The sequence below is a fragment of the Musa acuminata genome, chromosome BXJ2-5, assembly GCF_036884655.1.
Source record: "Musa acuminata AAA Group cultivar baxijiao chromosome BXJ2-5, Cavendish_Baxijiao_AAA, whole genome shotgun sequence".
Taxonomy (NCBI): Eukaryota; Viridiplantae; Streptophyta; class Magnoliopsida; order Zingiberales; family Musaceae; genus Musa; species Musa acuminata.
The window spans coordinates 7,270,600-7,286,492 of NC_088342.1; the positions used below are offsets into that span (position 1 = coordinate 7,270,600).

At 40.3% G+C, this 15,893-nt stretch overlaps 2 protein-coding genes across 8 annotated transcripts; one reads left to right on the top strand and one right to left on the bottom strand.

The window, feature by feature from the left end:
* Positions 1–617: 617 nt before the first annotated feature.
* Positions 618–3,224, bottom strand: LOC103984653 (serine/threonine receptor-like kinase NFP). Its single transcript, XM_009402201.3, has 2 exons — positions 1,977–3,224; positions 618–1,538 (listed from the first exon to the last, which is right to left on the bottom strand). The coding sequence occupies exons 1-2, from the start codon at positions 3,171–3,173 to the stop codon at positions 795–797; spliced, it is 1,941 nt and encodes a 646-aa protein (XP_009400476.2). The 5' UTR covers positions 3,174–3,224; the 3' UTR covers positions 618–794.
* Positions 3,225–4,812: 1,588 nt separating this feature from the next.
* LOC103984804 (protein REVEILLE 8) lies at positions 4,813–15,223 on the top strand. Of its 7 annotated transcripts, none has more exons than XM_065108416.1 (9): positions 4,813–5,332; positions 6,710–6,767; positions 9,557–9,680; positions 9,755–9,859; positions 10,026–10,148; positions 12,247–12,356; positions 13,333–13,392; positions 14,541–14,641; positions 14,746–15,223. In XM_065108416.1, exons 1-8 carry the CDS (start codon positions 5,064–5,066, stop codon positions 14,619–14,621), a joined length of 930 nt encoding a protein of 309 aa, XP_064964488.1. In that variant the 5' UTR covers positions 4,813–5,063; the 3' UTR covers positions 14,622–14,641; positions 14,746–15,223. The 7 variants fall into 7 exon arrangements, 6 of the variants coding, with proteins under 6 accessions (XP_064964488.1, XP_064964489.1, XP_064964487.1 ...); XM_065108417.1 differs by having other exon boundaries at positions 4,814–5,332; positions 9,746–9,859; positions 12,256–12,356; XR_010486914.1 differs by having other exon boundaries at positions 4,817–5,332; positions 9,746–9,859; positions 10,023–10,148; positions 14,527–14,641.
* The last annotated feature ends 670 nt before the right edge of the window (positions 15,224–15,893 follow it).

Consider the following 15,893-nt stretch of genomic DNA (forward strand, 5'->3'; position numbering starts at 1 on the left):
GGTATCTTAAAGGGACTCTTAATCATGGCATTTTTCTTCGCAAAAATACTTCACAAACAACAAACAGCGGTAGACTCCACGGCAAAGGAGATACTCCACAGAAACGTTCTATTGACAGGAAATCATACTTGCAACGAGAAGAAATGCCCCCTCCTCCTATACAGGGTGTTTCTACCATAAACATTTAGCTTATACTTAAACAAATCAAGGTGAAGCCTAAGCTAAATTGCATTGCATATTTAAATTTCGGGATAAAACATGAACCGCATAAACAAATAGTCTCCATAAATTGAACAACCCAATGTGTTAGTGTAGGACCACTTAATTAGATATCATCAGTGGAGCAGCATCTTTGAAGGTTCCGAGATGCTTCGAATATGAAATCCCCATTCATCGGCTTGTCTTCTTAAGAACAAGTTGTAATAATAATATTATTATCATCGTTAGATAACCTCTCCAGGCAAAAAGCAGATTCTTATCAATAAAATAATGCCATAAATTAGAACTGGATAGATTAGACATAGTCTTTGAAGTAATATAACTATACTGGTAGGAGCCTCGATAGGTCCTTTTATATTGACAAAACTAGTTGATGAACAATCATGAAAGATTGTATGTATACACAGCAAGTTTTTCTCATATTAATTTCCTTAAAGCAAGATGATAGTTCCTCTGTGATCACACAAAACATATTATGTGCTTATTAGTAATAATTGCACATCCTACATATGCACGCATAGGCAACTAAGTAATTTATCCTCAAGATCAGAAATCTAGTACTAGAATTGTTCGCTTCACCTTCCGGCGACGTCGCTACCGCCGACCGAGAGACCATCTATAGAGAAATCGGACAAGTGCTCATCGGCCTTGGACAACATGTACGCTGCGTCCATCATGCTCGGCCGCTTTGATGGGTCCTTGTGCAGACAGGCCCTCGCCACGTTCATGACGCTCACCACGCTCTCCACGGAGCAGGACTGCCCCGCCAGAGCGGCGTCCACCCACTGCAGCAGACTCTCCTCCAGCCTCCCGGCCGTGCTCTGGAACAACCTGCCCGCCTCCGACCATAGTGCCTCCCCGTCCTGGTTGACGGCCTCCCGGCCAGTGATGAGCTCCAGGAGGACGACCCCGAAGGAGAAGACGTCCATCTTGGTGGTGACGAGGCCGTCGGTCAGGTACTCGGGGGCGACGTAGCCCTGCGTGCCGACGATGTGGGTGGTGATGGCGTTGCAGCCGGTGCTGGCGAGGCCGAAGTTGGCGATCTTGGCATGGAGGTTGCCGTCGAGGAGGACGTTGCTGGTCTTGATGTCCTTGTGGACGACGCGGGGCCAGGTGTGCTCGTGGATATACTGGAGGCCACTGGCGACGTCGAGGGCGATGCGGAGCCTGGTGCGCCAGTCCAGCTTGCGGGCGGAAGCCGGGTTGCCGAGCCAATCGTCGAGGGAACCGTTCTCCACGTACTCGTAGACGAGGTAGGTGGTGCCTTCCTTGGCGTCGATGCAGAAGCCTTCCAGCTTCACCAGGTTGGTGTGGTTCACCTTCATTCATTCAACTCTCAGATTCACGTACGGTACACCGTAAACGAAGACCAAAGCAGAAATCACCCATCGCAAATATTTTTTTGATCCAGCAATTTTAAGAGCTTAAGACTTAGTTTTAAACATTTGGACAACTTTCATGAGTCCTACGGAAAAAGAAATAATAATTCTTTGATGTTTCTGCCGTCATTGATATGCTCCGTCCTATGTATGTCACATATGGCAACTCAGTTTTGTTCTCTCTTCTGGTCCAACTCCGTCGACTCCACTATGTTTTTGTTCCCCTTACTAACGCACACGTCAACAACATGATGATAGAACAGTTGTTTTCAAACAATGGAATCAATTGAACACGCACTGAAATCGTCAAAGATGAGATAAGACCTCACTAACGTTAAAGTCGAAAAGAAACAGAGAATTGAGTGAGACTTGTCTGACCTTCTGCAGGATCTTGAGCTCGTCGCAGGCGTTCCACTTCATCTTCTTCACCGCGAACACCTCGCCGCCGATCGTCCCCTTGTAGACCGACCCCTTTATCAGCCGGCTATCGTCGAAGCCCGACGTCGCATCACGCAGTTCCTCCACGTCGAACACCTTGTACTTGTCCAGCCACTCCGATATGTCCGTTATCAGCTTGCCATCTCCCGACGCCGATTTGGCCATCCTCGACTCCCCTCCTCCCTTCCCGCTCCTCTCCATGCTACTGTAGTTGCCACCCTTCCCGACTTCCTCCCCCTTTCTATTTGATCTCCTCCAACACCAAGCCAGCAGCAGCAGCTGCAGCGCGCAGAGAGCACCTAAGCCCCCTGCCAGCCCAGCGATGACTCCCTTGTTCTCGTTCTTCTCGACCACGGGAGCGGAGGCTGTAGGCGGTGAAGCTGGAGCTTCTGACAACACGTTTGTTCGCAGCAGGGGTGGGGGAATTTGATACAGGGGAACGAAAATATCAGAGAAGGTCATGTTTTCTGGTCCGTTCAGATCGGTGAGAGTCTGGACGTCCGTGGCGAAGCTTGCGGCGACCGAGGCGTACGTATCAGATGGCTGAAGAACGTAGGTGACGAGGCCGAGGATGTTCTTGCCGTTGATGGTGTTGTTCTTGAGGCACTGGCAGAAGATGGGGAAGTTGACGATGACGCCGATCTGGAGGTCCTCAGGGACTAGGGTGGGGTTCACCAGCTCGACGGCTGGGTAGGCGGTGAGGTTGCCGTACGTGACGGTGGAGACCAAGTAGAAGGTGTCGTCGGCTTTGATCTGGTAGTAGGCAGGCGAGTAGGAGCGATTCCGGTCGCAGGAGCAGGTGAGGGGAACGAGGAGGAGCTGGCCCTGGCGGAGGGGAAGGGTCGAGTCGGCGACGGTGAGGTTGGTGGTCCGGGCGATCATGGCGCGGCTGACGCCGAAGAGGTCGCCGACGGAGGCGAGGTCGACGGAGAGGGGTACCTCGGTGGGTTCGGCGCGGTACAGCGCGTAGGCCTGGCATGGGTAGATGCTCCGGTCGGCGGAGCAGCGCACGCCATCGGAGAGCTGGGGCGCCGGCACTTGGCCCTTTGCTTGTGGAAGCAGGAGGGAGAGGCTGAGAAGGAGAAGGGAAGGGATGGTTGGGTCCAGCGGTGGGCAGGAGTTGGCTCTTGTCCTCATCTTCTCGCTTCGCTGTCCCTTCGTCCAGCAGAGAAGCGAATTATCGCTATAAAAGAAGAGAGGAAATCCGTGAGAGACCCAGAGGTTTGTCTCAGGTCGTGGCAGGCGTTCGGTCTTCTCCAGTATACACGTTGGTCAAACTTGTTGACTCTACAGTGGAGCCAACCTATACGTGTTTTCACCGGCTGAAGCGGAAAATATAACTGTGTTTTGAAGCAAGTTCGAAAGTATAACCAAAGGTCATTAAACAGGTATTAGATCTTATCGATCAGTAATCCGACCATCTGTTGTTTGGATCGACTTTATGACGCCTTAATTTCTAACAACCTGGTTAATCACATCGTTTCACGTGATTTCGACTGGGATCCAATAATAATATCTTTTGACTTGACCGCCGTGCCTCGCATGATTTTACTTCTTTCATGTGGACTTGCTCCAATCCTTCCAGATTTCCATAGAAATTGTTCTTGGCGGCCTGCAGCCCTGCACCCCCAGTCATAAGGTGTCTTTGTCTTTGCTGCTGACCCGAGCACATCTACACCAGCTCACACTGGAATATGATATTACTTTAGACAACGACTGCAGAGAAATAATCTGATAAATATTCTAAAGATCTCTAATCCAATTTAACAATTATGTAAAATCATGTAAAATTGTTTTGATCCAATAACGTAAATCCCTTTACCGAGAGAAACCCACACCTTATTCACCCATGTTGGTGGTCACTAGGCTCATTTATGTCAAGATCGTCACGTTCTATCTGTGCAGGGGATAGGGATGTGATGCTGATTTGATCCGATCCTGGTCTTCCTTTGTAAGATAGACTTATTTCTGGGCCTCCAAATTCAACCAACATGGGTGTTCATAGAACTGCAGCAATCAACGAAGAAAGCAAAAACATCCAACATATACACAAGCTCTAAAGATTTTCGAGACCAAAAATAAAAAGAATAAAAACCTGAACTTCGCGTCATCGAGGATTTGTATTTATGTTGTTGATCGAGGGGGCGATTCCTTTTCCGAAGAAGAGGGAGGAAGGAGACGAAGAGAGGCCGTTTAAGTAACCGCAATCGATGGGCCAGTTCGGGCTTCTTTGAGATGAGCCCGAGTGGTCCGGTTCGATCGTGAATGAATGAATGAATGAATAGTATTAGAACATAATCTAATATTGAACTATATTTATAGCACGGTTAGAATTATATTAATAGAGTAATATAATAGTTATATATGAAAAATTAGCAAGATTATAAAACAAAAAAATTTTGAGAAAAAGATTTTTTTTGTGAAACAAAATAAGAAAATTGAGACTATTAAAACCTTGACGAAGATAATTAGAAATATATAAATTAAAAATGTTGATAATTAGCAGTGGGCCCAAGACAACGACTCGCATCGGTACCCAAACTAACCCAAACAGTGTGACAGTCGCGGCGCCTAATTGATGCGACCCCACGGGTGTCGATGCACATTTCACCACCAACAACGATAAGGATGTCACTAACTTGGGGACCCCCGGGAACAAACAAGCGAGTATCACATGTGCCGAGTGGGTTGGGTCGATGCTGGAGTCGAGGACGGGCCATCGACCGCACACGGACTGGGGAGCATGAAGGCGAGCAAAGCAATCATGGCATGCGCAGAGTGGTTAGGAGCGGGCGTTTCCTGGCCACAAACCCAGGCGCCACAAGCGAAAGCCGCAGCACCACCACCACCGCGAAAGGAGTCGGTCCCTCGTGGCCATCGTGAGGTGAGAGAGCCGCGGGGAGCTGAAAAATTGCATTAAGAGCGAGCCTAACTCACTCCCAGGTCCGCACGCCACACACTGTCCGCGGTCGTCCCACGCCTACGACCACAGCCACGCGTTCCGTATCGACGACAGAGGTCTTCTTTATGGTCCATTCTAATCCACCGGCCGACGGTGGAGCTGGAGTCGGAACCGGCCTTGACGGCGCCAGCGCCGGCGCCGGCGCCGGTGGCTCCTTCTCGGTCCAGCATCAGGTTAGGGCCCTGGGCATGTCGCTCACGGGCCCGGTGAGCTCCCCTGCCGGGACGTTGTCCGATGAGGCCGCCAAGAAGATCCGGAAGCCCTACACCATCACCAAGTCTAGGGAGAGCTGGACCGAGCAAGAGCACGACAAGTTCCTCGAGGCGCTTCAGCTGTGAGTCGCCTTTCTCTCTCGTCGGAGTTCTTGTTCTTGTGGTTCTTGGTGGAATTTGGTTAATGGACCTTTTCGTCCTTTGGGACGTCGACTTTTCATTTTGCAATTGGGTGGAGTGGATTACGACTGGTTATAAGCTGAGATGTATGTTGGATCTTTCATTTGTTTCTGCTGCCTTGATACTCTTTTTATCGTTCCCTTTTATCTTTTTGTTGATACTGGCGCCTAATAATATAAAGGGGAACAAAACTCTCGAGTAATGGAACATAAATTTAGCTGTACAAGTAGGTAGAATAAGAGCATGCCTTTGGTATCATGTAGACCATGCAGCTATAGATACTCTAGGTGCCTAATTCTCATGCTTTTCTCCTGATTGAAAGGGAAAAAGAGATCAGCCAATTCTTTTCCATTTCAAGATAATCCAATGACATGTATTTCTTCACCCTATCCAATGATAATCTAGGTGCCTTTTTTTTTTTTTTCTTTTTTACTTTGATAAAAAGCAACCGGCAATGGCTGTTATTCACTTTTCTTATTGATCTATAATGGATCTATAATGATTATTACAGCGGCTGTTAATTCAACACTTTTTTGTGGCTGAATAGGACATCTACATTGCTACTTGCAATTAGTTTATTTTCATATGAGAGCAAAAGTTCACTTTACCTTCGAATCTGTAAGTTGAGTGTCTTTTGGACACTAGACAGGAAATGTATTGGAGGATCAAATTCCAACACCTGGATAATATCCAAAATTTTTTGAAAACAAAGAGTCAACTACGCTTCCCCTATGGTTTTTTGTAAGAGATTTCTAGATTGTTAATTATGGCTTCTAAGTGAAATTGAAGTGATCTAATGCAATAATTCTTTGTGACCATGTCTTGACAAAATGAGAGCATATACATAATTGAAAAGTTTCTAGCATGAATTTCTGAGGCAAATAAGCATATGGAACTAACTTCCTTCCTACCCTAATAAGTTATTTGCCTGAGCTTTGATTTATGGAACCATTGGTATGCAAAAAATAAGGAAATATGAAGAATGTTGTTTTTAACTGACATCTTTGTTTGAACAATCACTGGGATCAGGACTGATAAGTATTTTGTATTACTAATGGCATATCATATATGGGGGACGTCGAAGACTCGAAAGTACATGCATGACTTCACAATCTTTCTTGATTCAAGTGCAATGCATGATATTTACCTCTGTCAAGTTGTATACAATATAGCTAAAATGAATGAAACCTACTTCTGTGGGTGCAATCTCTTCTTTCTTGAAGATAGATTGCCCATTTGCAACACAGGGTACTTCTGCTTTCTCAAATGCTGGGAGTTAAATCTTTAAGACTTGTCTTCTGGTCTTCTGATTTTTGCAGTTTTGATCGTGATTGGAAAAAAATAGAAGCTTTTGTTGGCTCAAAGACAGTTATTCAGGTAATTTAAATGTATAACAATTTTTAGGAAATAATTAGAGCTGGAAAATTCAAAAAATACTACTAATATTAAAAAATGAAGCTTGATATTAGCTTCTCTCAATATGCAGCTTAGATACTTTAGTTCATTAGTGATTCTCCATGGTACAGCTCATGTGGGCTAGAGACAAGAATAATAGTCTTTTCTTTGAAAATTTTTGACTCCTCAAGTTTGATGCTTCTTAAATCCAATATTTCCTGCGTGTTGTTCGATGTGTTTATGTGTGTATACTTCAATATGTTCTTGTAATGGTGTCTTTTGATTACAATCTATGGAGAGATGCTATTTTAGCCTTTAAGGTGTGAAATACATTTCCAGTGATGCTTGAGCTACCATGAAATGAACAAATAAGAGTGATATAATATTTTATAGGGTATCTATATAAAGAGGGATTAATTATCTAAGAATACAAGAGGTTAAATGAGCAGTTTATGAATTGTTCTTAATCATAAATGTGTTTTTTCATATACAGTGAACCTCGCTAGACTTACAAGGCTTGTGCACTTGGCTGCTTTTTTTTAATCGGATGATCAGCCACCTAAAAACTACACAGATCAACTAAGCATTTTTTTTTGTAAATTTATTATCATAAACCTCATAGAGGATTTTTGTCTTATTATAAACACAAAATAGCTTTCGTTATAATTTTTTAAACTCTCCATCTTACAAAGATTTTGTTTTCTTAGGAGAGACTAGTATGGAAGTGGAATATTTGTTCTGAATCAATGCTATGATTTTGATGTTAAAAAATCTCCATCCACTTACTGTCACCAGTTTATGCCTATTATCATCATCATCATAATACACTCTTTGTTGTTAATGCTTTCAACAAAGGTTCGTTGTTTCGGGTATAGGACCCATCTTGATGATCTATTGGACTGGTACGTACTGGTGTATCGACACATAGTACGCCGGTGCATATCAGTATTTCAGTGAGGAAGAAAAAAGGGAGAAGATAAAGGGACGATGGAGGAAGGAAGAAGGAAGAAGAGGAAGCGATGGAGGAGTAAGGAGGAGGAAGAAGAAGAAGAAAGAGGAGGAGCAGATGCAGTGATAGCATACTTGGGAAGCAGTAGCAGTGGTCAGGTAGCGACGGGAGTAGTGGCATTGTACACGAGAAGAGGGCTCACATTTGCGGACCCTAATTTATTTATTTTTCTTTTTTTTAATGCTGAGTTGGATAGGGTCCTATCACTTTTTATTTCTTATTATTTTAATTGGACCGCCCAAAATGGAGGTCGTCCGTGTATCGGCCCATGCTCGGACCGGTACATATTGCCCATACCATACCATGTCAGGCAATACAACAATTGTTTCAACGAACATCTTAATGTGTAAATAATTTCATTATGTCCTTGCTTTTTAACATGTCTTGTACCAAATATTTGACTGCATCTTGTTACACTTTTTTATAACCATCCATTAGTTTGCCTTAAAATTCTTTTAATAACTTTGTCCAACATGAACAGACTAAAAAACTTCATCTATAGTCTTTAACCAAGTGTGGCAACTGGTGAGACCTTTCATGAATCATTTGTAAGTTTAGCATTCCTTGTCACAAATTTTCTTTTATCATCCATGAAGCTGCTCTCTAGTTATGTACTCTATGGAATTAGTTTTGCCACCATCAACTAGTTTATCAATTGTACTTTGTAAATTTGGTTTTAGTAAAATAACATCTTTCATCTAGGCCAAGAAAAGCTATCAGAGCCACCCACAAAATTTTCAATCCCCTGAATGCTCAATCCATGACAATTTTCCTGTATCTTTTAGATCAAATTTTATTATGTTATAGTCCTTAACCAAGTGTGGCAAGAGCTTTCTGAATCATTTGAAAGTTTAGTATTCCTTGCCACAATTTCCCTTTTATCATCCATGAAGTTGCTCTCTAGCTTTTACTTTATGGAATTAGTCTTGCTACCATCAACTAGTTTATCAATTATACTTTGTAAATTTAGTTTTAGTAAAATAACATCTTTCGTCTAGACCAAGTAAACATATCCGAGCTACTTGGAAAATTTTCCTTATGTAAAATAATGGTTAGCACTTTACCCCAAGAAATGGCAATCTTCCTTGTGTATGGATGGCACATGGGACCTGTTAATTTTTTCAGAATTGTTATGACATATGTTATCCATGTTCCATGGTAATACTTTTAGTCACTAAGTTTAACTATGGTTGATTTTTTGGGTATCATACAAAATTTTAATTTAGATCTTGTATATAGTGCTTTTAATTCATTTTATGTGCAGCTCAACTACTAGATGGACTTTGTAAGAAGCTGCAAGATATAATAGGACCTTCAAGATATCCGAATTGATTAGTCCAATTTTGTAAATTTATCATCTTTGTTGTAGGTTCTGGATCAGTGAGATTACACCGAGGCTGTTGTCAAAAGACTCAAAACTAGGCTAAAAGTACATTTTGATTATTTCATTTGTTTGCATCCCCTGTTTTGGTCCTGGAATAGGTTATTTGATCAATGTGAGAAACAAAAAACTGTGTGAAACAATATAACATTGACAAACCTGCTTGTTACTTGTTTTCATGTATGTTGTAGCCTAAAGGCTCAAAAAGCTGGTTCTTAAGTTGATTATTTTGTCCCAGTGTTTTCATTGATATTTGGCATATATATAAGTGGAAATTGTGTTAAAGTTTTTTAGTGTTGCATTTGGGAAAAATCTGAAGTTAATATAAATTTATAATTGAACTTGCATCATCTCAACTAAGATTAGAACCTCTATATGCAGATAAGGAGTCATGCACAAAAGTACTTCTTAAAGGTCCAAAAGAACGGAAACGGTGCACATGTCCCACCCCCTCGGCCCAAGCGTAAAGCAGCACATCCATATCCACAGAAGGCCTCTAAAAATGGTTAGACTTTTGAATCAAGGTCTCTTTCATGTAATAATGGAAATAATCCAATTCCGCATTTTTAGGCATTGCAGCTCCTCCATTAGCTCGACCAATTCCATTGCAAACTTCATTTTTGCTTGAACGAGGCTATGCTCTTGGGACAGATTCATCTTCCAAGCTCAGAAACTCTACTACAGGTGCAAAGTTCTCTTCCTACGTATTAGTAGATACACTGACCAAAGGGTTTAAATTTTGTGGTCTATTTATCTATAAACAAAGGGATCACACACAAGTAATTGTTATTAGTAGTTAGTACCCCTCAAGTCACTACACATTTTAATTGAGGATACTAATATGTAGAAGGTATAAAGTCTGGAGGAGCTATTGTAGTCGACAATTGCTGTTCAAGCAGCACCGGAAGCCCTCGTGGGTCTCTACCAAATTGTGAGAAAAACTGTCAAGGGAATCAAGTGCCATCACTTCGTGGTGAGTACCATTTTGCATGAATTAGATAAACCTATAACAATATTGTGCCTGAATTGATGTCATACTGTCAATTTATTATTGCTAATTTCGTATGAGATCATTTTGTTTGTTGTTTGACATGGTTCTGAAAGGTGTTAGCCTTTATAGCTTTTAACAGTTGAAAAACTTTGCTGTCCTCACTTGGAGAGAATTGAATCCAACATATGATGAGCATAGACCAAGATCCTGAGCTAGTGGTACTCCAGCTTTAAAAGTTCTTTTTTTCCTACTCTTAGCTGTTGCTGGAAAAAGAAATGAAGTGCACAGTGCACAGTGCACAACATTTAACTAGAGGCTGCTGAAAGCTCATACTTCTAACCTTGACACTTGCGATTATTTTGTAACACAAAATAGTCACAAGTGCCATATGTCCAGTAGATTATTTTTGTAACACAAAACAATGTTGCAAGCATCAGTTTGTTGTGTGGTGAGATTGTCTCGTTTGAGTTTGTCATTCTCAAGATACGAAAATTGTTGTCTCTAGACTCTCTACAAACAAAAATATATAGGATCAAGGAAAACAAAAAGTGAAAGGAGAAATAGGCATTTAGACCAAGTATAGACCGGGAAAACAGAATTCTTCCAATGAAGGTAATTATAAAAAAAAAATGTATATGAGGTATGTGTAAAATCATGTATAAGGAATTGAATGCAAGTCAAGTTTTAGCACCATTGCTAACACTGCACTGGGACATGATGCATTGATTTACCTGGTCATTAGCATTATCTTGTGTTACACTTAATTCACCATAATTTTGTTGCTTTTCATGAAGTTGTCAAAGATATTCATTGAGAACCTTTCAGCAATTTTGACTAGGCATTGCAGAATTCCAATCACCAAAGCTTCTTGTATTTTTCTCATTATTTCCTAGAGTGGATTCTGGGACATTCTTGTTGGCATCTAGGTGAGTTACATACATGCCTGTAGAAGACCTGTGGCTTGGGAGCCTACTGATGTAGAAAAATTGTTAGGAGGATATCCTACATGACCTGCCTAGCTCATCAATATTTTAGAGGATATTAGAACTTGATCACTTTTCGGGAAAAATATTATTTGAAGAAGTGAGTACTTGAATTTAAATGTTCACAGAATCACATGAAGCATTTCCTTTTGAGTTCGCTAAAACTTAAATTCTTAAGGGTTATACAAAGCCAGCTTTGAGTAATAGATCATTAAGAGATAACCATAAATTTAGAACTGCCTAACAGCCGAAGTGAACTATGTGGTCAAACTTGTAGCTAAACATTCTAATTGTGGATTTTTCTAAATTAATTTGTAACAGTGTTTTTTGGATATATTAATGGGAGGGTAATATCACACAAACTGGGATACTGGCTGTGTTGATGCTTACCATTCGAATATTTGTCAACTAGGTACCTGTACAGGATCTTGTGCCATGTCAAGGTTGTGTTGACATACACTTGCAATGTGATTGGTTTTTGCCAGTTGATATAGGGCACATGCCAGCTTGTGCTAAACAATAAGTACCAATCTGTTCCAGGACTGGTATTGTAACAGGACATTCAATGGCTGTTCCGACCAGTATGTTCTATCCACCAAAGGAAACGTATAACACCAGTTCATGCAAAGGGAATTCTTGATATCACACTTAACTAGCTTATATAATGGTTTGCTTCTTAATGGCTAGTCAAATAAATTTTCACATCTTATGGGGAATTCAGTCAATCAAATTCTGTATAGTTGCTGTAAAGGCTTGCATAAAAAATGACAATCCAGTGCACATGTTCCCTGCCAATGTAGGGTTTGGGAAGGGTCAACATGCACAATCTTATCCTTCTCATGCACTTTCATATTCTACTTTTTGTCGGTTAGGAGCTCAAAACAGATTTTTCATAACATATTGCAACAACCCCTTTAGACTGTATCGTTGATGGTTCAATTTGCAATACCTAATTTTAAGTTTATAATGAAGCTGTTTAACCATGTTGTATTCAGAAATTTGTTTATGTTACCCTTGTGGCTACTTCTTCTGTTTCTGCATACAATGATATAAACCTTGGCTTTTACTTGTGTTACTTTTTCTCTTTGTATATGAAGTTGTGCCAGACTTCGTTCAGGTATACAACTTTTTAGGCAGTGTTTTTGATCCAAGCACAAGTTGCCATCTACAGAAGCTAAGTGAGATGGATCCTCTTGATGTTGAAACGGTATGGCATTTACTACTGTCAGATTCCATCTGCTATCCCATACTTGTAAGAGTAGAAGCTTCAAAGTGTACCTAGTAATACATATTACCTGATGAACTTAGTATCATAGTTATTCATTGTGATTATCATTAAAATTCTTTAACTCCGGAGTGCAAATTAGAAGTTCATGGTAAATAAATTTCAATCCGAACAGTGTTTCCAAACCTGTGCATTTGGGGAATCTATAAGACCATAACTAAGTGAACTTTGATGATTAATTTGAAGGTTGTGCTTCCTAACTTGAGTTATAGTCTATGTTAATTAAAAATAGAAGTCAAAATATTATGATTCTAAAATTTTAAAGAACTCAAAAAAGATTATAGCTGGGGTCATCTAAATTAAGAGCTTGGACATCTGTTACAATCAAAGTTCCTGTGAAACATGGCAGTTGTTCTTTATTTTGTGCTTATGTAGGTTAAAAGTTAACTATAAACTTGATTACACTTCCTTAAGCTATGATTATGATTTTATCTAGCACTTGATGTTGAATAATCTCTTCTTAGTACAAATTCAGCATGTAGCTAGGCACTATAAATAGCCTCTTAACTCTTGTTAGCTTGCTCATTGTGGTGAATGCACTACCATAACAGAGGGGATCAAATTTTATTTAGGCATTCCTTCTCTCCATTAATGATTAATCATCTTTTACCTAGTAAATGATCTCATGGTCTAAATGTATGAGTTATTGTTAAAAGTGCCACTTATGTTATCTGCTTTTTTCCACATGTTTATTATATATCTAAATTTCTTTTTATTTAGTATCTTCTTTGATATCCTACATTATGCCTTTAAATTTAATCTCAACTTAGATCTGCATTCTTTAATGTTTCCATGCAGAAAAGTCATGTTATATGTTTGCTTCATTTAATGTTCGTCTGTATTTATTTAAATGTTTCTCTGTTGGGGGGATGACTAACTGTTTTATTTCATTTTCTAGGTTTTACTGTTAATGAGAAATCTCTCTATCAACTTGACAAGTCCTGATTTTGAAGACCATGTAAGTCTCTTCTCTATGATCAGTTCATCTGTGTACAGGAAACTAGATTATTTTATTCCTGTTCTTATATCTTTCACTGCCATGCATGTTTGGAATATGTCCTTTATTATTGGGAAGATTTGATGAGAGCAATGATCATGACAGTCACATGTTTATTAAAATGTATAATTTTATATTTGAGCATCACATGCGGGGGACATCTCTTTGTCCATGGCATGAGGCAGTATGACTGGAGGTGCAATCCAAAATGTGCCCAATGATGGTACTCCTTTATGCTCCAACAAACATCATATGACTGAATGAATAGGTCATGCAGGAGTTCCCTGACAAAGTTGTGTCTATTGCTACATAACCTGAAACTGTGTAGTTCATCATATGCAGAATGGTCTGAAATGCTTGACACAAGAATTATTTAATTTCTAAGATTGCGTGGCTGAGTTCATAACTCTTCATATGTGGATACAAGAAAAAGTTTACTTATAATAGAGAGTTGTTACCCGACATAGCGGAAATTTCACATGACGAGGAGGTTGCTGGAGACACATGCTGTATTAGTTTCGTATGGCCATGAAAATTGAAAAAGTAAACTTAAATTTATAGTATTTCTCATAATCTAATAGTTTAAGGCTTTAAGCATGTGTTATAATAGTGTCCAATCACCTATTTTGATTCCTTGTCTTGTTTAGTGTACTTCCCAGAATTCCTTGCAAAATGGTTTACCATTTAGTGTTGTATGGAATGACATAATTTGTATCATGATTAGTTCCTGCTTTGGTACGTATAGAACTGCATTTCAGTGCTTAGAGTTTTTTTCAATGCCATAGAACAACATTATGATATTCAACACGAGGAACAACTATAATTGTAAGCATACCCTGTACTTCCTGGAAATATTGAAGGCTTATATATCTGTTATATGTAAACAAATTTTCATCTCTTACACCATGTGGAGATCCTTATATGTGGGCATTTCTAATCTCAAATTTCGAGGGGCATAGGGATAATCAAGAAAGGATCTTGTGTATTTACACTTTTGCAAAACCTACCTCGTGAATTTACAGTTCATGAGGAATGTCTAGATGCAATCTTGAGTATTCACATTTCTAGAAAGCCCATCACTACATTAACGTACAGTTTGATTCACGCAGATAAAGCTACTCTCTACGCATGGTTCTGATCTGGTGGAACCAAAACCAGCCAGTGTTGACAATCTACTTATCGCAAATTAACCTTTGAATGCCTTATACATGTAAGCTAAACTATAGTTTGTACAGATTGTAATATTCTGATGTTTCTCTATTTCTTAAAAGAAAAGGAAGCTGTGTTTCTCAGTGATAGATATGTATATTGCAGGGTAAAATATGTATGATGGTCTGGCTTCCGTAGCTATCACATAAAAGATGTATTTGACTGTTCTTTAGCATTCAAGGAAAGTTGCCAGCTCTGGAGTTGACAAAGAAGAATATGCCTACATTGTTGCTGTAGGTTTCATCCAAGAAAAAAGCCTTGCTACTGGTGTATATTCACAATCTCACTGTAAGTGGTTATGGTGATGTTGCTCTCCTTTCTACAAATTCCAATCCGTGAAGGAATTGCTAACCACACCTTCGTTCTGAGATCTGCTTACTCCACAAGAGTCGTCTTGCGGAGCCGACATCCCTTGTGCTGCACCCAATGTGCTTGTGAAATAGCCTGCATAGACCATCTGGTTTCAAAGCCCTCCATGGTCGGTCTTCGTGGTGTTTGGTGAATGTAAAGTCGGTCTTCGTGGTGTTTGGTGAATGTAAAAAGTTTTTTTGCACTTTGGATCATGTTGGATTCTCGTTTCTTAGTTTGTGGTGGTAGTTCTTCCTATGGGTGCCACAGCAATATTTGCCTGTGGAAACATCATTAGTTTTCCGGCGGAATATCTGTTTTTTATGTTACCCTAAACTTGCAGCAATGTCCCAACTATAGGCCACAAGAAACAACCTGAATATTCTGACCTCCAATTTATTGTCGGCATCAGTTTTGCAGACTTGTTAAAAACATCATATGCAGAAACTTCATCTCTCTCTACTAAACTTATTTGATTTCGAGTCTGCAATGTAGTAATCATATCGTGGAGTCTTTACAACTGTACCTTATTGCATAGTGACGAGTGAATCAGAGGTGATAGCAAATATATTGATGACTAATCACGCGAGCGAACAAAAGTTCAAGGTAGGTCGTTCGGAGTTATCTTTTCTTTATCGCTTATGTGGATAAAATGCTCAGGAAGGATATTAAAGTAGTTACGGATTATTCCCTCAAAGGTCAAATATAAAAGGTAATCATTGGTGTTACGTCTCGGGGTTCTCTTAAAAAAAAAAAAATCCATACCCACTAAGTCCTCGGTGATTAACTTGATTGTTAGAGGGATCAAGTAGGAAAACTTCTCGTGACATCGATTTTAGTGCAGGCGACATCTTGGGAGCTCGATGCTTCCACCTTAGAGTCATCTCGTAGCTACTTCGGACACT